Source organism: Nannobrachium achirus (genome assembly GCF_963921795.1).
Source record: "Nannobrachium achirus genome assembly, chromosome: 7".
Lineage (NCBI taxonomy): Eukaryota > Metazoa > Chordata > Actinopteri > Myctophiformes > Myctophidae > Nannobrachium > Nannobrachium achirus.
This window is the reverse complement of record NC_137816.1, coordinates 31,806,274-31,833,277: the sequence shown is the minus strand read 5'-3', so window position 1 is coordinate 31,833,277 and position 27,004 is coordinate 31,806,274. Positions and strand designations below refer to the sequence as shown.

The following is a 27,004-nucleotide window of genomic DNA, read 5'->3' as shown; positions in this document are numbered from 1 at the left end:
CAGTCTGTTTACTTCTTTTTTTTATGAAGGGTTTCCGGCTGTCCTCAAAACGACACCAACGACCAATTATGCATTCAAAAGTTGTGCAAGGACCGCTTTTATCATAATCCATAAAAAACATCAAACGAACGAACGGCCGTATCGGCACGGTAGTCTCTTGGGGATTGGGGCGAACAGGAACGTTCAAAGCAGTATAAGAGTTAAGAGCTTTTGACAAAATGTCACAACTCCATTCCATCCACTGGAACAGGTTCTCCTGATTTTCATTTCATGAACATTAAGGGTGTCTGTGAGAGAGAGAAAAATTACCAGAGAAGAGGCCAGGGGATTTTCAGAATGTCTTAACTTGTGGAAACGTTTGTCAGCGCATGTCCTGCAGGTTTGCATTAAGAGACATTTAAATCTGGTGCAAAGGGTTTCCTGGCATGGGGGCAGTACATCTGCTTCGTCTCATCTTCCCTAGATTAAAAGAGAAGTCATTTACTCTGTTCGTCTGCCTCTATCAATCTCTCTCTCTCTCTCTCTCTCTCTGGATATCTCATTAAAGGTCCTTGTCCTGTATTCACAGGGCAGGCCACGGTGGCTCAGAGCAGAGACCATCCACGGTCCCACACTGTTAGATTGTCCCCTCGCCTTGTCATCTGGTGTCATTTAATCATCTCTGTGTGTTTTGTGTGCAGTTATGTGTGTGTCCGACTGTGTGACTGCGTGCGTGCGTGCGTGCGTGCGTGCGTGCGTGCGTGCGTGCGTGCGTGCGTGCGTGCGTGCGTGCGTGCGTGTGTGTGCGTGCGTGCGTGTATGTGCGTGCGTGCCGTGTGCATGCATGCGTGCGTGTGTGTCAGTGTAGTCTTCTTTGGGCTCCAGCAGTGCTGTTCAGCTGTAATTCATTGTCAGCACACATGGGGCTTGAGAAGGGGGGTTGTAACAGAAGTGAAGAGGAGTGGAAGAACTCGATAGAAGAGAACACTGCTGTGGGCTGTACCCCCTCCTCTCTCTCTCTCTCTCTCTCTCTCTCTCTCTCTCTCTCTCTCTCTCTCTCTCTCTCTCTCTCCTCCCTCTCTCCCTGTGTCTCTCTCTCTCTTTCCATCTGGACAACGCACACTGTAAAAGCCTTATTTACTGCACCCATCGATTCTCCCATCAAGAATTGGCAAATCCTGGGCCCGTTATTCAGCCAGACCAGCTCAGTAAAGCATTCAGTTTGAAGAGGCTTCCCTTTACAGTAAGCAGTCAGGCTAGACAGGCCTGTACACCGGAGTGTAGTATTCCGTTTTGAGAGGCTTTTGACAGTAAACCACTCACCATGAACAAAGCCAGCAGACTAGGGGAGGCTGTTAATCTGGACCTAATGCAACGTAACACTGATTTATACTCTCATGCAGGCTGACCTCACGGTTCATGATCAGCCTCATGAACTCATCATGCTGTATAGGTTCAGCTTAAGAGACGGTAAACTGCCCGTGAGAGGGAATTGTTTGGGGAAATCCTGCTACGCTGATGGATGGATAATGCAAGGTGCGGGTGGGGGCGTACTTCCATAACGTCGTTGTCGGGTGGAAACCTTGTATGTCCAAAACCGTTTGTTTTGTATTTATCATTTTTAAAACGATTTAGACTAGTGAAAACAGCCGATCTACAAGCACACAACGCCTCGCACCGCGAGGCGTTGTGTGCTTGTAGATCAGCTGTTTTCACTACTTTTGTGCGATGGCCATATGATGAAGCAGTGCTTTACTTTGCCAAAGAAAATGTACACATTTGAAACTTGGAGATACGAGGTTTCTGCCCGACAGTGACGATAACTGCCATCCCCCTCTAGATGGAGTGTATGAATCGTAAATATCGTTCCACTAAGAATGCAGACGCACATATCATTTTGAATTAGGTCCGCTGAGGGCCGCGCCATACTTTAGACTACTGTAAAAGTTTGTTTTATGACATCTGGCATTCCTGCATGCCCCCTCAGCGGATGCAAGAATATTGCCCAGCTTTTCTTTTCACCCTTCTTTTTCTTTTCTAATCTCTGTCTCCAGATCTAGTGAGCGCCCGTGAAAAGCAATCAAAGTGCTGCGTTTGTGTCGGGGCTCATCTGATACCGTTAAAACAGATTTTTTCCACAGGTTCCTTGTCCTTAGAGAGAAGCCACCACGTTCAGGTTTTGTTGTATCATACATTTCATTATTTCTGCTCATCTTTCGTTCTTTCTTTCTTTTTTCCCCCCATGGTACCAGCATTCTGTCTTCATTTCTATTGTTTCTCATCTGTTCCACTGACGTTGCTTCTCTCTCTCTCTCTCTCTCTCTCTCTCTCTCTCTCTCTCTCTCTCTCTCTCTCTCTCTCTCTCTCAAAAGTGTCATAAAAGTGTACTTTTATCAATCCTGCAGGGGAAAAATCAGTTTCACACAGCTGATGACTGCTCAGATGGTCACAATGGGCGCTCGGTGCGGGTGGAGGTCTTGCTCATGGACCCATACTGTATTTGGCGTGGCCGGGGGGGGGGGGGGGGGGGGCAACATATTTGAACTGGGGACCCCCACCCTGACAAGCACTTGGAATTGTTGCTATTACGTTTAATGTGACTCGCTTTAGAGATAAATATTGTGAAAATATTTATACGGTCTGTGACGTTGTAGATCGACTATTTCCACAATGTTCGCCTCTTGCTTACTTAATATTTGACAGTTTGGCCAGTTTGGGTCCCGGCCCCAAGTTTGAGAACCACTGCCTTACACTCTCTACGCACTGAGCTATGGCCCTAAGACTCACTCACCTCTCTCATCTCCACGTTCTTTTCTTCACAGAAAGCCCACGTCTTTAAGAAGACCCTCCAGGCCCTCATCTACCCGATCTCGTCCACAACCCCCCATAACTTTGAGGTGTGGACGGCCACGGCGCCCACCTACTGCCATGAGTGCGAAGGCCTGCTGTGGGGCATCGCGCGGCAGGGCATGCGCTGCTCGGAGTGCGGCGTCAAGTGCCACGAGAAATGCCAGGACCTGCTCAACGCCGACTGTCTGCAAAGTAAGGAGAAGGCTGCCTTGGGGCGTCACACCAAATTCTGGGCCCTGGGTACAAGGATTCACTGTGCACGCCCGTGAACGCATTATTACGCATTGTTTTGTGCTTTAACTATTGAAAAATAGCTGATATACAAGCTCATAGCGCGGCACTCAGTGCGAGCTTGTAGTTCTCCTATTTTTGAAAAATCATTAAAATTTGTGTCTTTGAATATTTGAAATCCTTCTAAGGTTTTTTGAAAAACCTATGTTTCTATGTCAGTGGTGCTCAAACCTTTTCATGTGAAGGACCCCCAAAATGATTTGTATTTGGCCACGGACCCCCATCTCAAAATATTACGTTACAGAGACCCCCAGAAGCAAAATTTTAAACATTTTAGAAAAAAAAATACTTATATTCAAAGTGTTTGCACACATCTTCTCGACTTTTCAAAAATAGCAGATCTACAAGCTTGCCGCGCTGCGAGCTTCTGTATCTGCTATTTTTCAATAGCTAAAGTATAAAATAATTAAGGCCCCTCCACCATGGGCCCTAGTAACTCAGTCCCAGTCCCCCCCCCCCCCCCCCCCCCCCCTTGTGACGCCCCTGGGCGGCTGCTCGGGCGCATTTGCATGAGGTCACACTGTTCGATGCACGAATGGAGCTTTGCTTGTATTATATATAGGCTTGTGTTATGGTCGGGGTTTCAGGTGACTGTTGTTGGAAAGCAAACACGAACGGGTACATTGATTCTCACTCCATCTCATTTTACTGTACCTCATGACAGGCCTCTCCTTCCAAAAGCTGGGTGGCCGGTGCACTCTTTATTGTGTTTTCTTCATCTAGAGTTTTAGACAGATGATTGGAAAGCGGAGAGGATAAATTGCCAGGATTCAGTGGTCGGACACAGTGATTAAGCAATAATTTGGATTTTCACGTTAAGTATGTGTTAAATGTCAACGCACAAAACCGTACACTACAACATTGCTGTCGGGCAGAAACCCCTTATCCCCATATTTTTTATGCTTTGCATGTTTTCATAAATTAAGGGTCTGCAGTCTTACACAAAAGCATCAAAAGTAGAAGATACGCAACCTCGAAACGCTGTGCGAAGTGACATGTATCGAGTTTGTCGATCTGCTACTTATGCTATTTTCTCATTTGAATCCTGAAAAGTAAAGGTTTCGGACATGATGAGGTTTCCACCCGACATAGACGATAAGATACGGACGACGAGTCCTGTCAGTTCAGCAAGCGGTCACGTTGTTCCGTCAAACACATGGAAAGAACAAAGAACATCAAGCGAAAGGTAATGTCACGGGGCTTTGCGTACAGCGTGCGTCCCCCGTTCCAGTGACGGCTGCAAGCGACAGTGCACTAGTTTAATTGCTCGTGGCAAAACCTCAAAGCGGCATCTTCAGTCAGGCACACCCCCCGCACCGCCCTGTCATAGCGCTGACTAAAAGCAGCTGAGTGTCATGCAGGTTACGGGTGATGCTCACGGCAATCCTCTCACACCTTAACTGAATTAGCTACACTCTGGCTGCTGTAAAAGTGCGTTTGCTTTTAATTCCAGATGCCGGTTCATATTAAACCTCAATTCAATCTGTGCAACGTGAACTCACAGGAGAGATGCTGGATGATAACTTGATTAGACACGGGAGGACCAGAAATAACTGGCACATGTCCCTCTCTTGACTTCTCTCTGTGCAGAGTGGCGGGCACATATTATTATGCACACACAGTGTTATTAGATTTGCCCTTGCCCATTTGCAGCAGTGGAAAGATAGTTTTGTACTTGAATACGAATTTGATGCGTTTTCACTTTACTGGAGCATTTACAATTTTCAATACTTTTACTTCTACTCCACTACATCTCAGAGGCAAATATTGTATTTTTACCCCCACTTCAAGTTCCCTTAAAAAAGAAGAAAAAAGTGTGAAATTGGTCATTTTGCATATTAATTAATGAGTACTTTTACTTTTGGTAGTAAAAGTAACAGTACTTTTAATCAATACATTTTGAACACCAAACTTAACTTGTAATGAGTATGTCTACATTGTGGAATTGATACTTAAGTAAATAAATTGAGTACTTTTTACACCACTGCCCACTGTACTCGCACAGCAACAAACACCAATAGTGCTGGGGGGGTTGGAGTTATTTTAGGAACATTCTCCTGTTCTTTGTGTTTCTCTGTCCAAAATGTCCAAGGATAGTTGCTTATCAAAGCAATTTACTCATCTTCCTATCTCGCTATCTCATGACCCAGGCCTATAGCAGTAGTGAGCAATCGGTGCACCTCTGCATGGGGGTTGTACTGACTTTCTTGCTAAGTGGGTGCATCAATACTTTTTAGCTGACGCTGCATGCCAAACTACTTTCACGCAGGCCTCTGTTATCCACCCTGTAAATGAGACCTTGTTTTTTGTTGTCCTTGTTTTTTTTTTATCCATCAAGACCTGAGGGTGATTCTACAAATGACTTCTAAATCAGTGGTTATCCAATTTGTGGCATGAACCTCCAAATTGATTTGGCCGTGGACCCCCACATCTGAGAAGATTTGTGTAAAAAAAAAAAAAAAAAAAATATTAAACATACATTTTCAAATATATATATATATAATATAGAAAAAAATAAAATAAATTAAGATTTACAAGCTCACTGCGCGGCACAAAGTGACTTCACTTGTAGATCTGATATTTTTGAGAACCACTGATCAGACTCCTATGAGATCTTTAGAAAAACGTATGTATATCCAGTAGCTAATATCAGAAATGACACGGATGCTTTCCCGGTCTGAATGGGTTTTTTAGGGGCGGTGGAGAAGAGCTCCAAGCACGGCGCCGAGGACAAGACGCAGAACATCATCATGGCCATGAAGGAGCGCATGAAGATCAGGGAGAAGAACCGGCCCGAGGTGTTCGAGTTGATCCAGGACATGTTCCAGGCCTCCAAGGAGGACTTCGCCACCAACCTGAAGGGAGCCAAGCAGGCCGTGCTGGAGGGGACCTCCAAGTGGTCCGCCAAGATCACCATTACAGGTCAGTGGCGTTGTCACATGTGCATCATGGGCTAAAGTTCTCAGTCAGGGGTGTCGCACCAAATTCAGGGCCCTGGGTACGAGGATTCACTGCGGGCCTCTCATGAATGTTCTTCATATAGGGGGACGGGGTTTAACCCATTTAGACTGGGAACGCCTTATTTTGTGCAGATATACAAGCTCACAGTCTTTGAATATTTCAAATCCTTCTGGTTTTTTGAAAACCTTTTTCCCATCTCAAAATATTTAGTTCCAAAGAAATCTTGTATAAAACGAGACAAAAATAGTTTTTTAGAGGTTTTGGAGAGAAAATGACACATGATTTGTCCACACAAAAAATATATATATATATTGGTATGACCATGACGGGCCGCATAGACATGCTGCAGGGGCCGCATGCGGGTTGAATAGCGCTGCTATAGAGGAACCCTTTTTGTTAAAGAAAGAACCTTTCGGACCAAGGTTCTTTAAAGAATCCATCACCACTTAAACACTATACTGCATCAACCGATGTCTCCCAGGCCTCTGCATTTGGTGGTCCTCTTTTTTTTCTCGTAGATCTGCTATTTTCTGTGAATGTATGCCTATTACAGTAAGGATACTAGGGTTTTTAAGTGGTTAAATGTGCCTCAAAGAAACATCAAAAAGGTAAAAAAAAAAGGAAGGAACATTATAGCCTTTTAAAGAACCATTTAAGAACCATCATCTTTCAGTGAGCCCACAAACAACCATCTGCAGTCACTATACGCAGTGTTCCCCAGGCTCATTTTTCTGCTATTTGGCATCATAAACTGTGAATATTCAACATCATTACAGAAACTGTCAACACATTACTCTTAATACATAACGACCCATCAACATCTATCAAGTGTTCCGCAGTTGATTCATTTGTCTGACATTTTCCTGGTATTAAAGTTTAATGATAAAAAAAATATATAAAAGTAGCTACAGCACACATGCAATTACAGCTCCGGTGCAGTCATTTATGAAGACATTAACGAAAACGAAGGTTTCAGCAGCAAAGCTACCTACCTAGCATTTATTAAACTTTAATGAGTCATAAGCTTGCATAACACTCACATTGAGGTGTTGGACACTGATTGCTGATCATCCACGGTTTAAGCTCTCTCTAACCCAGCATCAGCAGAACCACATGGAGATGGGAGGTGAGGGGATTCATCTACCACAATGGGAAGTGCCGTTAGCCATGAAGATTTATAATAATGAGGCACACTACTGTATGGCCACTCTGCTCGGCCAATAGTCCAATTAGGTCTGCAGTACCAACAGCTCATTACAGTAATGACGCTACAGACAATGTCTGACATGGTCACTATGTGTATTATTATTATTATTAATAATATTATGTAATAATATGTGAATACCCTAAACAAAAAGGCATCAACACCCGTTTTGAGTGGCTGGGCTGATATATCAGGCCAATTTTAGCCTTTTTTCCCCATACCAGTATCGGTACTCAACAAAATGTTGCCGTTATGTTGGAACAATAAGAGTACACATGCAGGTTCGCCTGGAAAGCCTGGCACTCCTGGAGGTCAAGGGTCATGCACCTGGAGAGCCTGGCTCCCCCGTAGGTTGAGGAGCGCTTGGTGGAAGCCTGGCTTCCCTGGAGGGTCCCCGCCAAGCTGGCTGAGGAGGGCACTCATAAAATATAGCTGTAGAGCACACACACGCCTGGCTGGTACTGTACATGAGTACTGCTTAGCACAGTGGTTCGCAACCTTTTCAGGCCGCGACCCCCCAAATAATCATATTTTAACAGGGGACCCCCAAAATAATCATATCCTGACGAGCATTAAGATTTGAGGAACACGGTTCTATTGTGAAAATAGCCAATCTAGTAGATCGGCTATTTTCATAATTTCTGCTTCTAATATTTCACATTTGGCCAATGTTTAATTTGTCATTTTAGAGGTATTTAAAAGTCCTTAAATTTTCACTTTAGAAATGTGTAGATAACCTCTATACACTTAAACTTTATATTGGTTTGTTTACTGTTGAGAGAGAAAACAATATTGCACATTAAGTTAATCATTTGGGGACCGGGGGACCCCCCCAAAATCATTTGGGGACCCCCCTGGGAGTCCTGACCCACAGGTTGAGAAGCACTGGCTTAGCAGGCCTGGCCAGGAGAGGGTAACTAACTACTAATCAGGATGGTGTTGTTTCCACCAGGCTCTTCCAGACGGTGACAAAAGACTGTGCACCTTTTCACCTCCTCTGCCCTGTCAAATGTTGACAGGCCTACAAGCACAGTTGTGTGCTTTTCAAAATATACAAATTTGAAAACTGGAGATAAGAGGTTTCTGCCCGACAGTGACGATATGAATGACTATACTGGCGGGCCTTAACTAATAATACATTATAGGAAGGAAGGACTTTGGACATGTTGACTTATTTGATAGTTTACATTGTAAAACATAATGACTAGCAAAGCAAAGTGTGGTACTTCATATTCATCATGTGAAAATAATTGTAAAATAATGGACAAAACATTCAGCTGTCATCCGTACTGTTTGTTGATACATTCTGTGCTCTGGGAGCTTTTTGTTCCAAAACAAAGAGTCCTCTGGCGCTTCTGTGGGAAATCCCTCTCATGCATCGTACCTGTCCAAATAATCGTGCAACAGCTTTAGAGCATGCTGCGAGGCTAGGTTGAGGGGGTGCACGTAGCACTTGACATGTAGTTAATTCAGCGGCGACAGACATATTGGCTGCGTCACTTGTGTAAAGCTCTGGTCTGGCCTCGTATGTGAGAGGACAGAAACCTCCTCTCACAACTCATTCCTGTATTTTCCACCTTACTACTGTGGATAGAGTGTCCGCAATGAGATTGGGAGGTTGGGGCTCAACTCCCCAACCAGGTAATGCCAAAGCCTCCCTAGCTTAGCACTGTGCATCAAGGGTTGGATCGGGGGAAAGTCCCTTCGACATACTGTAATCATGGCATCTTGGCTTGAGTACTTGTACATCAAGTCGCTTCATGCTACAGAAACAGATAAGCTCTTGCCCCTATGCCACATGAGGCTACTTACTTACTTACTTACTTACTTACTTACTTACTTACTTACTTACCGTATATGGAAATGGTCTCTGGAGAAATAAGCAATTGGCGTTGTGATGCATTTTGCTTTACTCGGAACCACTGGGTAGTTTATAGAATGTTCCCAGGCTCCATTGGCATGCTGCAGCTCATTTGGCTAACTCCACATTTAGAGTTAGCTCTGGGTGGTGTCGAGCAAGATATGGGTACTTATGTTGGTTGTATTACCACAATAAAATGCCTGTCTATGGCAAAGTTTGCAGGCAGCTTTAGCTTTAGTCTAGCTCTGCTTTTCCTGGTAATGTGTGAAACTCCCAGTGAATAGATATTTCCCCTAACCCCTACTCTCTTCACTGTTCCACATACATAAAGCATACGATGCCATATATACAAATCTAAAAATAAATGACAATATGAGTGCCGTGGGACTGAAGCATCCCAATATAGCTCCAGTTGCATTTCCCTCACTTGCTTCTTTTCCCTGTCACTTGGTCCCTCCCACCGAGGATGCATGGAGAGATGCAAGGAACCCATGTGAAATATTGGTTTCTTAGTGCAGTTCCCCTTTTCAGAGTAATAATAATAATAGATTGTATTTATAATGCACTTTACATTAATGGATAAATCATGAGAGTATAAAGCCTAGAGGTAAAACCAGTGTAGCAAAAAAAATGCTTTTTTAAAAAGGTTAGTCCTCTCTTAAAAGAGTCAGCCGACTGTGGTGCTCTCAGGACAGTTGCGTAGAAGGCTCAGTCGCCCATGGTACGTACGTAGGTTGGTCATGTAATGAGGAGGTTAGTGTGTGAAGAGCAGAGGTTTGCGAGCCGAGGGTTGTGAGGAGACTAATTCCTTGAGGTGGGAAGAAGCGTTGCCGTGGATGCACTGATGAGTTACAGTGGTGTAAAAAGTACTCACATATTTTACTTAAGTAAAAGTATCAATACTGCAATATTGACATACTCTGTTACAAGTAAAAGTCCAGAATTCAAAATGTACTTGAGTAAAATTCCGAAAGTATTGGCATCAAAATGTATTCAAAGTACCAAAAGTAAAAGTACAAAATGTTTGACAATAGCAGATCTACAAGCTCACAACTTAAGTAAATGTACTTTGTTGCTTTACAACACTGAGTTAACAGGGATATATTGTATTCGAGTGTGGAAGCCAGTGGAGTGATGATGGGTGTGATGTGTTTGTGTTTACACAATCTCATCCTAGCAGTGCTAGAGTTTTCAGCACCCGTTCTCAGAGTACTTAGTGCAGTGCCCTTGTTATGCCACAGTTCAATTTGACCCACTATAGCTACAGTCACAACACCATCGCATGCACATGCACACACATTCCAGCACATCAGTGACACTTCTTCTTCTTTTTGCGTATGTCTTTAGATCCTCAGCTCAGTTGTAGCAAGTAGCCGGGGAGCCACAGGCCCAAAAGCTCAAAGAATAGGGTTTTACCTGTGACGTCATGACATACTTTTTATTTTTGTTTTTTCTATTCATTTGGTCATTAAGGTACACAGAATGAGAGGCCTGCTCTGCCGGAAACTCTGCGAAAAATAAGTTATGGCCATTTGTATATTCACTCCATCGACTTCAATATACAGGAAAGAAACACTCCAAAAAAAATATGCTTTAAGTAGCATGTGAGAGGTCAAACTAGGGGTTCTTGATGATTCTGAATCCATTGCAAGCATTTGTTTTGCATGAAAAACATTCCTTGGGCTAGAAAACGGACCAAAATAACGGTGAAAAGTGATGACTCATCACTTTTCACAGGTTTGAGAGGCTGAAATCTAGCCCAAGGAATGTTTTTCATGCAGAACAAATGCTTGCAATGGATTCAGAATCATGAAGAACCCTTAGTTTGACCCCTCACATGCTACTTTTTTTGGTGTGTTTTTTTCATGTATAGTGAAGTCAATGGGAAACTTTTTTTCGCAGTGTTTCCGGCAGAGCAGGCCTCTCATTCTGTGTACCTTATTGACCAAATTAATAGGAAAAACTAAAATTTGGAGTATGTCATGACATCACAGGTCTTCTCTCATTTTGGCACAGTGGCTCCCCGGCTAAAGCCATTCCAGTGTCTCGTTGTCCAGGTTCTTTAGGCCTAGGTCGCCATTCGGTGGCCGGTGTTTGGGGCAACTGATCAGGATGTGGTCAACAGTCTGTAAGGGGTCTCCACAGTCACAGTGAGCGCTGTCCACAAGGCACCACCTCTGCGTTGACTCTACGCTTACGCTGCGGTCTCTCTGTGACGGTCTGGTGGAGGAGGTGGAATTCACTCTTCTGTGCCTTCTGGGCAAGAGCCAGCAAGGCTCCCTCCTGTCTGACCTCAGCTGGGGCGATTCCAGCTAAGACAGGTAGTTGATGGGTTGGGGTGGCTCGGAGGCATCCAGAGACCGTGCGTAGGGCATCATTAAGAGCAGTGTCAAGTTTTTTGACGTGTGAACTGCGGCACCAGACTGGGGTACAGTACTCCGCAGCAGTGAAGACCAGAGCCTCGGTGGAGATGCGCAAAGTCCTTTTGTGGCTCCCCATGTGGTACCGGCTAACCGGCGTATGAGGGCAGTACGGGCAGTGGTCATTGCTTTGGCACTGTCCAAGGTGTTGCTTGAATGACACTGTTCTGTCAAACTTTACGCTGAGGTACGTAGGGGAGGCTTGGGACTGTAGCCGGGTGCCGTCAACCATGATGTTGATTTGGCGTGATGCTTCCCTGTTGTTGAGGTGGAACATTGTTGCTACAGTCTTGTTGACACAGAGCTTGATGCGCCAGTTCTTCAGGTACGAGGACAGGATGGTCATATCCTCCGAGAGGCCCTCCTCCACTGCGTGCCACGATGGTTTGTTGAGTAGGATGGCCAGGTCAGCATAACCGTACTTCCTAGATGTTGTTGGGGGTAGGTCATGGATATAGATGTTGAACAGTGTGGGTGCCAGCACCGAGCCCTGTGGGACACCGTTGTTGAGCTTCCTCACCCTGCTGCTTTGCCTGTTGTTGGTCGGTAGCCAGAAGCTGTGGTTACTCAGCATTTCCATTATAATTTCACCATGTGCTTATCTGGGATGGTCTCCAGTAGCTTCAGGTGTAACCCGCGTAGCCAGACTGTGTCATAGGCAGCTGTGAGGTCGAGAAAGACGACACCTGCCTTCTCCCCTGCTTGGAAGCTGTCCTCGATGTCTTGGCACAGGAGGGTTACCTGGTCTGTTGTAGACGTGCCACTTCGAAAGCCAGCTTGCTCTTTGGGTAGCTGGAGGTCGATCACTGGAGGGATGCGAGCCAGGATGAGGCGTTCCAGGAGTTTAAACGGGATGCAGAGCAGCGATATAGGCCTATATCCCTTGGGGTCGTCGCTCGGCTTGTTAGGCTTGGGCATTGGGAAACCGGCCATTGCTCAGCAGTAGCGACACGATGGAGTTTGCTGTGATGGGGCACTGTGCTGGGGTTGTTGACCTTCCTGTCAGCTTGTTTAGGGTCTGGCGGCTGGAGTGTGTGAAATCAATTGACTCCACCATCTCTGTCCATCTTTGCCTGCGATTAACATTCAGCCTGCTGAAGAGCTTGTCCGCTGCTGTGTCCCTTTCCTCTGTGTTTTGAGCTTCTGCATGGGCACGAAGTAGATCTTCACATTCGTCATCCCAGCAGGGGGCATAGGCTTTGCGGATGCCACGGGGGATGTTCTTCTTAGCAGCAGTAATAAGCACCTTGCAGTAGGACTCGTAGGCTGTGTTCAGGTTGGTGGTAGTCCAGCAGCTGCCCTGTTCACGTGCTGAGTAAAACGCTTCCAGTTTGATTTCCGGAATCTCTTGGCATCCCCTCCTTGCACGTGCTGGATCACAGATGGAATGGTGATGAGGGATGGTCGATGGTGTGACCGGGGGAACATGTCCAGGATGCGTCTCACTGGCGCGTGATTGGCTGTTGGGCCATTTAGCAAAAGCCAGGTCTGGGTTAGTGTAACTGATCCAGCAGGCAGAGTAAAAGGTGCAGGGCTCCTTTGGGTCATAGAGGAGTGTCACATCAACCGTTGAGGCCCAGTCTACCAAGGAGTCCCCATCAGCGTTGGACTTGCTGTACCCCCATTCGGTATGATGGCTATTGAAGTCGCCAGCGTACACGGCAGGGGTTGGGACATCTGGGAGTGATGATGGGACCAATCGACTGGGAGGAGGTTTATAAATGTCTTGTACTTTGGTTGCGATCCATTCCACCTCTGCGCCCTCTGGAGAGTTTCCTGAGGCTGACCAGGACACATCATTGTGGACAAATGTGGCGATGCCGTGGTGTTTATGTGTGGTATATCCTGCCAGGGTATATCCAGGGACCCTTAGGGTGTTCCTGTTTTTAGCACGGGTCTCCTGCAGGGTGATCACAGTTACATCATTCCTGCTGGCTAATTGCTCAAGGATGGTGGTCTTGGCCGTGGTAAGCCCCTCGACATTGAGCTGGAGGAGTGCTAGCGCTAGCGCTGGGGTCTGTAGACGTGTTGAAGACGTTAATTTCGCTTGAAGGCATGCAACCTTGCGACCTTTAGCTACTTGCAGGGAGGGCCACGTGAAGGCTGTCTTCATTCCCCAGCGACACTTGTGTTTACCTCTCTCTCTCTCTCTCTCTCTCTCTCATGCACACATAAAGACACATGCACACGCACCCACACACACTTACACAATCTAAACCTAAACATATTGTTACATTATGCAAACCCCAACTGCGTAACCGACCGTTTAATCAATTCTCTCTCTCTCTCTCTCTCTCTCTCTCTCTCTCTCTCTCTCTCTCTCTCTCTCTCTCTCTCTCTCTCTATCTCTCTCACACACACACACACACACACACACACACACACACACACACACACACACACACACACACACACACACACTCTGACTTGTTCACATGCACGCGCGTGCACACACACACACGCACGCACACACACACACACACACACACACACACACACACACACACACACACACACACACACACACACACACACACACACACACACACACACTCGCACACACACTCAGACACACACACACACACACACACCATTCTAGACATCTTATTAATTCATGTATTTTCTTATTGTTAATTTATGCAACCTCCCACACTGCATAACTGCTTAAGCAAACCCCCCACCTCTCCATGCCACTGTCACACTGTCATTCCCTGTGAAACCCTGCATTTATTTCTCTTAAATATAAGTAGAACAATTAATGATTATGCAAATGTCTAGTTTTAATCAGTGACAGTTTGGTTCTTGAAATGAGCAGTCGAGGTGGTAGACATAGGAGTGATTTATAATGTTGTTACCGTCATAACACAACCTTTTATAACACATGTACATCCCATAAATATGGCATTATCGTACAATAGACATGAGACACATGCTAAGAGGCTGCTGTTAATGAGATTTATGACATAACAAAATGGGGATGAAAAAATAAAAAACCTAGCCTAATTTCCCTGTGTTGTTGCCTTAATTTGCCAGATGTAGGGGTGGAGTAATTAACGTCCTGGCGTTGAGCTGAAACATCTTCAGGGAAGATGCTGCTCTCATGTGTCCTCCTCGCTCACAGCTCCTCACATATCCCTCCTAGCTCCTCCCTCCTCAGTCATCAGAGCAGGAGAAGAAGAGCTCATGGAACCATGTTCAAAATGGTGGACCAGGACGTCCCCGCCAAAGCCATCATGAGCATGTGATTTGCCCTACATTAGCTTAGATAATGTCACTGTCAGGTGGAAACCTCATATGTCCAAAAAAGACATATTCAAAAAATATCAAAAGTAGCAGATCTGGGGGGCACGGTGGCGCAGTCGGTAGCGCTGTCGCCTCACAGCTAGAAGGTCCTGGGTTCGGTCCTGGGTTCGATTCCTGCTGGGGACGCTGTGGGTGCTGGGGACGTGTTCTCTCCTCCGCGTCATCAGTGCCTATACGGTACCCTAGCCCACCTAGGGTTGGCAAAAGGGCCTTTCTGTGTGGAGTTTGCATGTTCTCCCCATGTCTCCTAGGGTAGGTACCCTTACAAAAAACATGCAGTAACTCTGGTTTCTATACTGCCTCCCCCTGGCCAGCCGGGGCGCCTGATGGAGGGGAAAAGAACTGGTTGGAATAACGTGTTCCTTCCACGCGTTACGTCCAGCCGGGGAATCTCTCCCCTGTCAGGTGAATAAAAGTGGCTTGGACTCCTCTTGCATAAAAAGCATGAGGTCAGTCCATTTTCTCCCCAGGTTGGCAGAGGCAATGTAGCACCCAGGATTACATTAGATAATTGGCACTGGGTGAAAAATGGGTTACAAAATCATGGGATAAAAATTATAGTAAAAAAAAAAGAAGCAGATCTATAAGCTCAAAACGAGTCACTTGTGGATGCTACTTTTGATGCTTTTGTGTGACACCTGTAGTGTGATCAAGCAGATAGATTTGTTTGAAAGCCATTTCAATTGCACAGCAAAGCCACGCTGTTATTACACATGCTGTTTTGCAAATTTATTGAAGGCCTAATTTTTTGCCTCTGTAAATGTTAGCTATATTGCTGTTGGTTTAGTAAATTTATACTAATGAATAAAACAAGCAAACAGAGATCAAATACAGCTGCATCAGAAGTAAATTGCACATTTGGGAGGTGGGATCTTTAAGAAGAAGACAAAAAATAGATGTAACTGGGCATACCTACCGTAGTTCAGCTGGAACCAGGATATAATTAAAAGTTTTCAGTAGTGAATGGCAGAAGTACTCAGATGTTTTACTCAAGTGAAAGTAATAATACCACACTATAAATATATCCTGTTGAAAGTATAAAGCCTACATGTAAAAGGATTGACATCAAAATAGTAAAAGTACTATTGTGAGCTTGTGAGCTTGAACTTAAGAGCGTAATATAGTGGCCAGTAAAAAGCACAATATTTGTCTCTGATATGTAGTGGAGTAGAAGATCAAAACATTTAAATAGCCTACTCAACGCAGGGAAGATACAACGCATGGCCAGCTGAATGGTGGAATAAAGAATTCTAGGCACTAGCCTAGCCTACGGGGCATGTCAGGTGGCATTTCCACTAGACTGCTCATGTTTTCAGATATCCTAATTTTGAAAAGTTGGTCCAGACAGAGCAGGGTTAGCAAGCTGTTGGCCCACTTCAAAATATATTGTTGCTGTTGGGCAACCTCTTATCTCCATATTTTTGTGTTTATTTCTTCGTACATGTACTTGATCATAGTACAGCGTCACACTAAAGTGTCAAAAGTAGCAGATCTGCAAGCTCGAAGTGTGGTGGGAAGCTAGACACTTTGTGCTTTGAGCTTGTAGATCTGCTATTCTTTTCTATTTTTGAATTTGAATCCTGAAAAGTAACAGTTTTGGACCTATAGGTTTCCATCCGACAGAGACGATATATTACAAAATAATACATAGCAGTTTAGCCAGAGGCTAAAAGCTCACTTATCTTAAGAACGGACTTTGAATTTAACGTGAATCAACAAATCCATGCTTTTACGGTTCATTTTTAAGCGTTAATGTGAGCTATCGTTCACATAAAAACTGCCCTGCAGACTGCAATAACCTCCATCTACGCTGATTCCCTAACCATCTCGAAAGCGCCTCGCAATAGGTGAGGAGAGCTTATGCCCTCCAGTGCGTAACATAATAATATAGATGAATGAAATGAAATAAAACAAATGAAATACAACAATGCAGATTTTTGGAGGCAACAGAGTATGGAAGGGGGGACTGATTAAATATTTTACTGACATCATTGGGAAAGCAAAGAGTAAAAACACCCATCTTTGCACAAGCTGAATGAAGAAAGACTTAATATTATAGAAACAACTATTATGATATTGATGCCAAGCTGAGTCACAGAAGCAGCCATAATAGACAATGTTATGGTGGGAAACTGCACAAGAAGCATAAAAGGACAACAGGGAAATGCATTATCAAACTAAGAAATCTTTTATGAGGGTCGGGAAATGGAGAATTAGTTGAAAACAAGGTTTTCCTCCTACAACCTCCCGTTTGATGCAATTTAAGCAAAACCACCCACCAACTGCCCTTTCTAACTACCGGTATACAAATAATGCTCAAAGTGTTTTTTTTTTATATACACTTGCGTATAACCCCAGCCAACCCACTCAGTACAAATGTGATTATTATTATAATTCTTTTTAATGTTTAGAAGCAATGAATCACTCAATATTAGATAGTGACATAGTTCTGCATATTTCCCAATTTGGGAAACTGAATTAGGGGACCCTATTGTATACTTATCTTCAAATATAGCCAATCTACAAGCTTACAATGGTTCACATCGCAACACATTGTGAGCTTGTAGATCTGCTATTCTTTTCAAATCATCCAGCGATCGACTCAGAGGCTCGCAAAGAAATGTTTGTCCACCTCTGCTATAGAGCCAACCTCCTGCCTGTTTGAATAGATAGTTTGCTCATCATACTGTGAAATAGGAATGCTTTCAATGTAATGTGTGTGGGAAAAATCAATGGTATGGACCCAGTTGATTAAGTGAATGCATGTTTGTAAAGGGCAGGATGGAAACACGAGCCAGGATGCTATGTTGAACCGGTGAAATCTGCAGCGTTCGGTCTGTGAGGTTCAAAGTTGATGCTGAGGTTTGTGTTTCTTTGTATTGATCATGAAGATGTTTAATTGACTGTTGACTTTACTTAATTGTTTTATTTGTCCAGGACAATGCAAATTAAAGAACATTTAAATATGATTATGTGCAGTGGTGGAAAAAGTACTCATATTCTTTACTTAAGTAAAAGTATCTATACTGCAATGTAGATGTACTCTGTTACAAGTAAAAGTTGGGAATTCAAAATGTTCTTGAATAAAAGTATGAAAGTATTGGCATCAAAAAGTACTTAAAGTACCAAAAGTAAAGGTACAAAATGTTTGAAAATAGCCGAAAATAGCCGATCAACAAGCTCACAGCGCGTTGCATCGCGACGCATTGCTGGTAGATCTATTTTCAAACAGCCTGGTTATAAAATAGGGCTAAAGTGATTAATGTATCTTTTATAATATTACAATTTATATCTGAAAAGTAACGAGTAACTAAAGTTTTCAAATAAATGTAGTGGAGTAAATGTACAATATTTGGATCCGAGATGTAGTGGAGTAAAAGTATTGGAAATTGGAAATACTCAAGTAAAGTAGAAATAACTCAAAAGTGTATTTAAGTACAGTACTTAAGTAAATGTACTTAGTTACTTTACACCACTGATTATGAGTAACAGTCATGATCATGTTAAAATATACCAGATTATTTCCGCCCAAACATAAATCTGTCAGCATTATTTCTAAAGCTGCGTGTGCAGGCATGCGTGCGTGAGTATGTGTGTGGTGAGTATGTGTTTTCATTGTAGTTGGACCTTCCAGAAGAGTTCAGATTCAAGTTAACAATTGGCCAACAGGGCTGTAGGATGCAGTTGAAGGCAATCATAATACAGTTGAGTAGGAGAAGGGGTGTGGGCCTTAACCACTTTCAACCTGGCATGTCATTATTGGTGACACGTCTAAAAAATAAAAAAATAAATCCAGAAATCTTCTGAAAATACATGTCTGATCTACAAGCTAACATTTGCATTATCTTCGCGCGAAACTGTTATACAACAACGTATAGTAGAGAATCCTTTTTGAAGGCAGGGGTCACTGCGGGTCCTTGCCACTATAGAGACCCCCGCTGTTGATCAGTCGGCGGTCAACTCGGTCCTTTCTGACTTTCACTCTAATCCTCTTTTACAGTAGCTGCACCCCTACGAATAAAAACCAACTGTGTGTACCGTGAGTGCACACAGCCCTGCGGGTTCCCCCAATGGGAGTTAGACCTCTAGCCCGGGCTCTTTTCTCACCATGTTTCTACTCACTGACATAAGTGAAGGAGCATTAGGAGGCTGTAGAGATTCCTCAGGGAGATCAGTGTGGAGTACTAGGAATCGACTCGTGGAAGCCTTATTAAAGTGTTGCTGGCCGTCTTTCAGCAGGAACGTGAAAAGGTTGCTACTCAGCAACATCACACTTGCTTAACTCTTAAATTTGAGCGAACTTTAACCATAGTGTTGCTTTAGAAGTCCTTATTGGCAGGGGCGTCCTGGAGGCAACAGGGGTAAAAGTTCCAGTGGTGTAAAATAACTGTACATTTTCCTCAAGTAGAATTTTCTTTTCTTTCTTTAGATATTTCCAATTTTCTGTACTTTTACTTATATTCCATTACAGTAGGCTACATCTCAGAGGCAAATATTATACTTTTACTCCACTACAATTATTAGTAAACTTTAGTTATTTGTTACTACTACTAGTTACTAACTAGTTACTTGCTAGTATATTTGGATTATCATTACAAAACATACATTAACCTCTTACACCCTATTTAAACTATGGCTATTTGAAAATAACCGATCTACTGAGCTTTATATCTGCTGTGAAATGGGACCTTTTGCATAATGAGTACTTAGTAGGTTCTTTAAGTACATTTTGATGCAAATACTTTTGTACTTTTACTTTAGCAAATTTGGAATACCGGACTTTAACTTGAAACAGAGTAATTTTGCGTTTGATAATATTGATACTTTTACTAAGAATTAGAACACTTTTTTCCACCACTGAAAGGTTCCTGCCCACTACTGTGGGAGAGTGCAGTTTGATTCCTCCATGGTGCCTCTGGGCACTAAATTCTAAATACATTACACAAGCCACACAAAGGCAGTAAAACTAGGTCCTATACATCTTAACTACAGTACATAATAAAATATAGACAGCTCCTTATGGGCTCTGCCTCAAGATCACTCAAAACACCCTCCATTCAGCTTGATTCGGTTTCCCATATTGGGAAATATGGGGAACGGAAAATCACACTTTGCTTGATTCACTATCCCATATTGAGTGATTCATTCCTCCAACCTCTTTTTTCCCTTTTTTTTCTCTTTTTTTTTTAACAGAATCAAATTTGTACTGAGTGGGTTTTGTTACACATTAACAAGCATGGGTTGGGCTGGTGCTTGACCTAAGTGAGCATAATTAGAATGTGTTAGTCTGTTTTAGAAAGGGCATTCGTTGGGCGTTTTGTTTAAATTGCATCAAACGGGAGGTTGTAGGAGGTTTTTTTTTGTACTGGAGTAGAAAGTAGCAATGTTTGCCTCTGAGATGTAGTGGAGTAGTGAAATGAAAAGTATAGAACACTGTACATACAGTACCTTGAGTATGTTTAGTGTTCTATACTTTTCACTTCACTACTTTTCACTTCACTACTTTTCACTTCACTACTTTTCACTTCACTACTCCAAAAGTGAAAGTACCTCAAGTCAAGTACAGTTGAGTAAATACTAACTACTGTACTTAGTTACTTTCCAACACTGCTCTTGGATTTACTGCTTTCTGCTTGATTCCCAACGTCTGTCTGTCCTACAGTATAATGAGACTCTTTGACCCACCGTATTGTTTTAGAAATGGATGTGCATGTGCACCCTTTGCGTCACAGTGGCCGATGACTCCCAGGTTTTGGTGTGAGGAACCTGTTCACAAAGGGAAACAGAAGACACACAGCAGAGGCTCAGTGGGACATGGACAGTGGGAGCAATGAGTCGTGACCGCCAGCCATGAATGACATAGGGCCAGCCAGTTGATTGGTTGCCAACTGACCAAAAATAAAACAACCTCTTACCCTCCCGTGGCCTTAATCAAATCAGGATTATTATTGGTTTATTTCGTTTTTTTTTTACAATAATGGCTGGGCGGGTGTAAAAGGGTCAGATGGTTGGGCCATGTGCACTTTCAGAGCATGTTTATTTTAATGATCAATTGATTGTGTATATCAATGAAAACAATTTTTTCAATGAAAGTATATTTAAAGTAAGTAAGTAAGTATATATATATATATATATATATATATATATATATATATATATATATATATATATATGCTTTTTTCAAACTGTTAAAGATGATGCAGGAACACAAAATCCCAGCCTCGTTTCATAATTATTGACTCGGGGATTCCATTCATATTTAATGTTATATCTTACTGTGTGTTAGTATGATTAGTATGAGTAGCAGCCTACTCATACTAATAATACTAGTAATATGACTTAAAGGTCATATCTTTGGCTGGTACAGTAGGCTATACTGTAATTCTCTCCAGCCTTGGAAAAGGTCAAAGCCCCAAGGGTCCCACCCTCCCCCACTCTATAGCTTTCTAACCTGAGCCCCCGGGGGGTGTGCCTTCTACGAACACAGCCTCCATCCATGGCCCCTTTGCCCTGAAACATCTGCACAACCCTGCTAGACACTGCTAGACAGTGGTGGGAGGTAACTAAGTACAAAGTACTAAGTACTCAAGTAGTAGGCCAGTGGTTCTCAAACGTTTTTTTGTGCGGTGGACCCCCACATTGATATGTATTTGGCCACAGACCACCATCTGAAAATATATTGTGCCAGGGACCCCCAGAAGAGAAGATTTAGAAGATACTTTACTGGAGGATTTCCATTTCTTCATAATTCTACTCCACATGTCAGAGGCAAAAGCTGTGCTCCATGACATTTATTTGACTGCTTTAGTTACTTTGTAGATTATTATTAAGCAATTAAAGCCATATTTTAGACTTGTTGTGAGCTTGTATATCTACTGTTTTCGAAAGCATTTGACACGTTTTGAAGCAAAATATTCAGCAAAATGACTACCTGTACTTTCACTTTTGCCACTATAGGTGCCACTTATTTTGATGCCAATGCTTTTGTACTTTTGCTCAAGTGAAATGTTTAATACAGGAGTTGTACTTGTAAGTTGAGTGTAAAGTATTTCTACATTGTGGTGCACCTCTGCCTGGGGGTGCGTTGTGTTGCACAGTCCTGCTAGACCCCCTTGTTCCTCACTCCCATCCATCTCCATGGTAACCTGCCGGGCTCAAGCTCGTCTCTGCAGGGGCGTCACAAGGGGGGGGGGGGGGGGGGGGACTGAGTTACCATGGCCCAAGGTGGAGGGGCCTTAATTATTTTATACTTTAGCTACTGAAAAATAGCAGATATACAAGCTCACAGCGGTGCGCTGCAAGATTGTAGATCTGCTATTTTTGAAAAGTTGTGAAAATGTGTGCAAATCTTTGAATATATGTTTTTTTTTTTTGTAACTCAAATTTTTCTTCTGGGGAGTCCCTGGAAGTAAATATTTTGAGATGGGGGTCCGTGGCCAAATACATATAATTTTGGGGGTCCATCACATGAAAAGGTTTGCGCACCACTGACATAGAAACATAGTTTTTTCAAAAAACCTTGTATAGCAAAGATTTGAAATAGCAAAGAATCTACAATCTGTGAGCTTGTATATCTGCTATTTTTCAATAGTTAAAGTACCCAGTGCCCAGAATTTGGTGTGACACCCCTGCGTCTCTGACTTATTGCCCAGCTTGCATTTCTGCCAATGTCAATACACTAGAGAGAGAGAGAGAGAGAGAGAGAGAGAGAGAGGGTCGAAGGGAATTAGAAAGACAGAGAGGGAGCGAGAGAGAAAGAGGTGAGGAAAAAACATGGGCGGCTTTAATCTGCCTTTCAGGGCTTGGTATCGAACTTGTCCATTTTAAAATGTATTCATCAAGTCATTATTTATTTATTATCCATTTTGATAAACACCAACTGCCATTGATTTGGGAAGCACTTTCTCTTTCTCTCTCCCTCTCTCCCTCTCCCTCTCTCTCTCTCTCACTCTCTCTCTCTCCCTCTCTCTCTCGCTCGCTGTGACCGTTAGATATTCTGTGTCAGCTGAAATGTGAATAATTGAGAGCCTTTGGTGTTAAATAATATTTCTCACCGGCTATGATATACGAGCCCCACAAGTTCAGTAATCAGCTAATTCTGATATGTCTGCCAATCGCCGTCTCCATTTACCTGCCAGTGTTTCTCAGCCAGTCTCCCCCCACTTCGCTCTACTGGAGATGAGAAAAACTCCATCTCTTTCACTCATTTCCATTGTATTGACTTCATCTGATGTCCATCCATTTCTCTATCCCCTAATGGTGCTCAAACCATTTCATTTCAACAACCCCCATGACTCTCATTGTTGCAGACCTGTAAGGGTCCATTTAGAATAGTAGAAAAGAAGAGAAGGTTCACACAGTCTAGATGCTCCCCAAATGAACTTATTAAAGTCAGCGGAATAAAAGACAATGTTTTGGCCTACATCTGCCTTCTTCAGGTGTAAACTCAAATAGGCTATATATGCACAGCAGCCATTTTTGAGATAAGTTGTGTCTCTTCTCACTTCCTTCAAAGGTGTTACCAATAATACTAATGAAGGCTCTGTTCCATTCCGGTCAAACAGAGTCAGGGTGCTGATATTGTGCATGTTGGCTCACTGGAAAGCCTCTGCTACACCGGTAAGTGTGGTCCAGGGACCCTCATGGTTCCTTAGACTTGGACGTTCCTGGTTCTAAATGACCCTTTTAAAACGTGTGTAACTCTGAGAGTGTACAAATGGAACCAAATGGACCCGTAAGGGTCCATTTGGTTCTATTTGTACACTCTCAGAGTTAGCTTAGGTTTGAGTACCACTGTGCTACATAAAATGGAACAGAGCCTTCATTAGTATCATTGGTAACACCTTTGAAGGAAGTGAGAAGAGACCCAACTTCTCTCCAATATGTCGGCTATGCATAATAGCCTATTGTAGAACCCTGGAACCCACTTTGACAACCTGTCTATTGTCTCGGTCGGGTGGAAACTTACCGTACCCTTTAAATTGTGTGCTCAGGTGTAGGCCTACTGTTATTTATTAAAACTTAATTTAAATGAGGCTTCATTTCCTGCTACTTTTCAGCATTTAAATTAAAATATAGCAAAAAATAGCAGATCATAGATGCTATTTCTAAAAGCTCACAGCGCTGTGAGCTTATTGCGACCATAGGTCGCAGTTTACTGTCAGAACCGGCACAGCTTGTCCGTATGTATACGTGTAACGCCTGACACTGACCACACTGACACATCACAGGTGACATCACAGGTGACATAACAGTGATGTCAGATACTCAGAGCAGGGATAACGCCTGACACTGTGGTTCCCCTGACACATCACTGTGACATCACAGGTGACATAACAGTGATGTCAGATACTCAGAGCAGGGATCTCCATATATGGGCATAAACACATAAACAGGTGACATCACAGTGGTGTGGCTGGTTCAGACAGGGATCTCCATGTATGGGCATAAAAGGGATTGTATGTTGTGATGTCATGGGAACCACTCTATGCCCATATGGAGATCCCTGATACCCATATCTAACAGGACTTCATATCCATATGAGGAACTGGTCCGATATACATCACTGGCCAAACAGCCAAGACAGGGCGCGATCATTGTGGCTCGCTTACCAGCCCGGTGTTCACTTGTTCCGCTACTGATTCCTATCTACCTACTGTACCTGCATACCTACCTACCTACCTACCTATACCTACCTACCTACCTACCTACCTACCTACAATACCTACCTGCATACTTACCTACCTACATATGCAGCCGAACGCAGTACTTGTGCACTCTGCTGGCACAAGTAATAGAATATGGAGATGCAATGTTTCTGCCCGACAGCAACGCTATCCTCTCATAGGCTCGTTGTCATTTGGCTGAGTGGTTTTCCCTGCTTTGCTAGACAGAGCCTGAGACAGAGCAGTGCTCTTTCATAATCCACAGTGCTGGCCACTTTAACCCTGGCACCCTATTTTGGTCAAAGGCGAACATTTTCAAAAATGTCACGCAATGTTTCCACAGAATGTTCTGAACTCTTTCAAAATGTATTTCTAAAATAGCAGAACTCTACCCCACAGAGAGCATAGAGCATACTAGTGTACCAAACGGACCCTGTTTTTAGCACACATTTCTCTATAGATATGTGTCTCCAAGATGCACAAAATGAACCAAATGGACCCTTATGGGCAGTGTTGATGCTTAGTTGCAGTGGGCCCAAGTGCAGGCTATTATGACACAGGCTATTATAACACACGCACGCACAGTGCCCGCTAGTTACTAATAACGAAGCACAGATTCAACGAGGCAGTCTGCCCCTCAGGGCAACAATAACAAAAGTGTGCCCACTTTACAAAACACGCATAAATAATACCTCAGTCACATTGCCGTCGGCTATATTTAAAACCCACAATGCTTTTAAAAACCTACATTAAATGTAGAATGTAGAGTATATCTACATATATAATGACATGTTGGCAAATAAGCAGTTAACAGGCTGTAGGTACAGTAGCTACTGTACATGTGCTGCAAATACGTGCTCATGCCCAAGCACTGGTCACATAATGACACAACAACATTACCCACAGCAAACATCATTGCTTGTGACAGAACGGACATATCAAAGGAAATACAAAATGATTAATTTAATTGAATCATTTTAATAGTTTGTTTACGTGTATGTATTGGGTGGAAACCTCATACGTCCCTTTTAAGGATTCAAATTCAAAAGTACCAAAGTGTTGATGCTTTTGTGTGCCGCTGCGGCATGATCAAGTAGGCCATTAATTTACAACAACAACAACAAAAAACCCCACGAAAAGTTAGAATTTGGAGTAAGAGTATTTCTGCCCGACAGCAACGATATATATGTGGGTGGAAATCCCATTCTCTTGACTGCATGTCTGTCTCCACCTTTCCATATGTCTGGCTCTTTCATCGCTCTGTCTTGTGGATGGAAGGCATTTGATTTTGAACGTGCCCTGGGCCAGCAGTGCACAGCGTAGCTCCTCATTTGTAGCAACCCTGTGTGGCTGGGGGATATATTATGTCCTCTGAATTATTTAGCCTGTCACTTATACATATTTAATGCCTCCACTGTCCTTCTTCCCCTTTATGGTTCACTGAAATACTACTGTCTCTCCATCAGTGTGTCTCACTGTGTTGAATTTCAGATTTAGAATTTTTGTGTGTGTGTGTGTGTGTGTGTGTGTGTGTGTGTGTGTGTGTGTGTGTGTGTGTGTGTGTGTGTGTGTGTGTGTGTGTGTGCGTGTGCGTGTGTGTTGTTTATCTCTGTTTCTGAGTGTAGGGGCGTTATGTGTACATTGTATAATGTGCGCTTGCTGCAGTGTGTTAAGTGATTTATCACGGGCTCAGGGTGTGTGCTGGCACATGCACATGCAGATACTGTATGTCACGTCTCGTCTAGACTTACAACTCTTATATAATGGCATTTTGTTCTGCGGCTGCGGTTGCTTAATGGCATGGGAGATGGCTCAGTGCTTGATTTAAGCACAGCGCCCTCTGTTGAACAGCACTGTAACACTACCGCTGGCGTTGTTCATGTATACCCTTCTCCCACTTCCACCACCCAAGTTAATGCTGAAGTATGTGATTTTGATTGTTTGTTTGTTTTACATGGGGAAACCTGCAAAAATAGATTTCCTGGTGTGATTGAATTATATATCTCTCTCTCACTCTCTCTCTCTCTCTCTCACTCACTCACTCACTCACTCACTCACTCACTCACTCACTCACTCACTCAGTCTCTCACTTTCTTCTACTCTCTTGGGCGGTGTGTGCCGTCCACAGGCAATACACAGCTGCATCTGAAGTAAACCTTTGGCAATTATTGTTCTGGGATTGTTTGCGATTATGAAAAGCCCGGGGGCGGTGATGGGGGATGTGCTTTTGTACAAGAGTATTGCCATTGCAGAAAAGTTTGAATTACTTCAATGTATACTTTGCATAACCCAGTACGCAAATAGCGCCATCTTGGATATCGCACAATGCATTCTGCGTATGTGCAAAGGTCTCTGGGATTGTTTAGGTCCATGCACACCCAACTCTAGGGGGCACATCTCAGAGACGCTATTGGGTTTGATGATAGTCTTGGAGGATGACGGACGCAGATTACTAATTTTGTCATTTAAT

General features: G+C 43.4%; 1 protein-coding gene across 1 annotated transcript in view; it reads left to right on the top strand.

The window, feature by feature from the left end:
* unc13c (unc-13 homolog C (C. elegans)) overlaps positions 1-27,004 on the top strand; it is a gene marked incomplete at both ends in the record, with an annotated part of 262,328 nt that overhangs the window by 43,132 nt on the left and 192,192 nt on the right. Inside the window, 2 exons of the mRNA XM_080729663.1 lie at positions 2,802-3,021; positions 5,815-6,042. Coding sequence (XP_080585789.1) covers positions 2,802-3,021; positions 5,815-6,042 — 448 coding nt within the window. The remainder of the gene's footprint in view (positions 1-2,801; positions 3,022-5,814; positions 6,043-27,004) is intronic.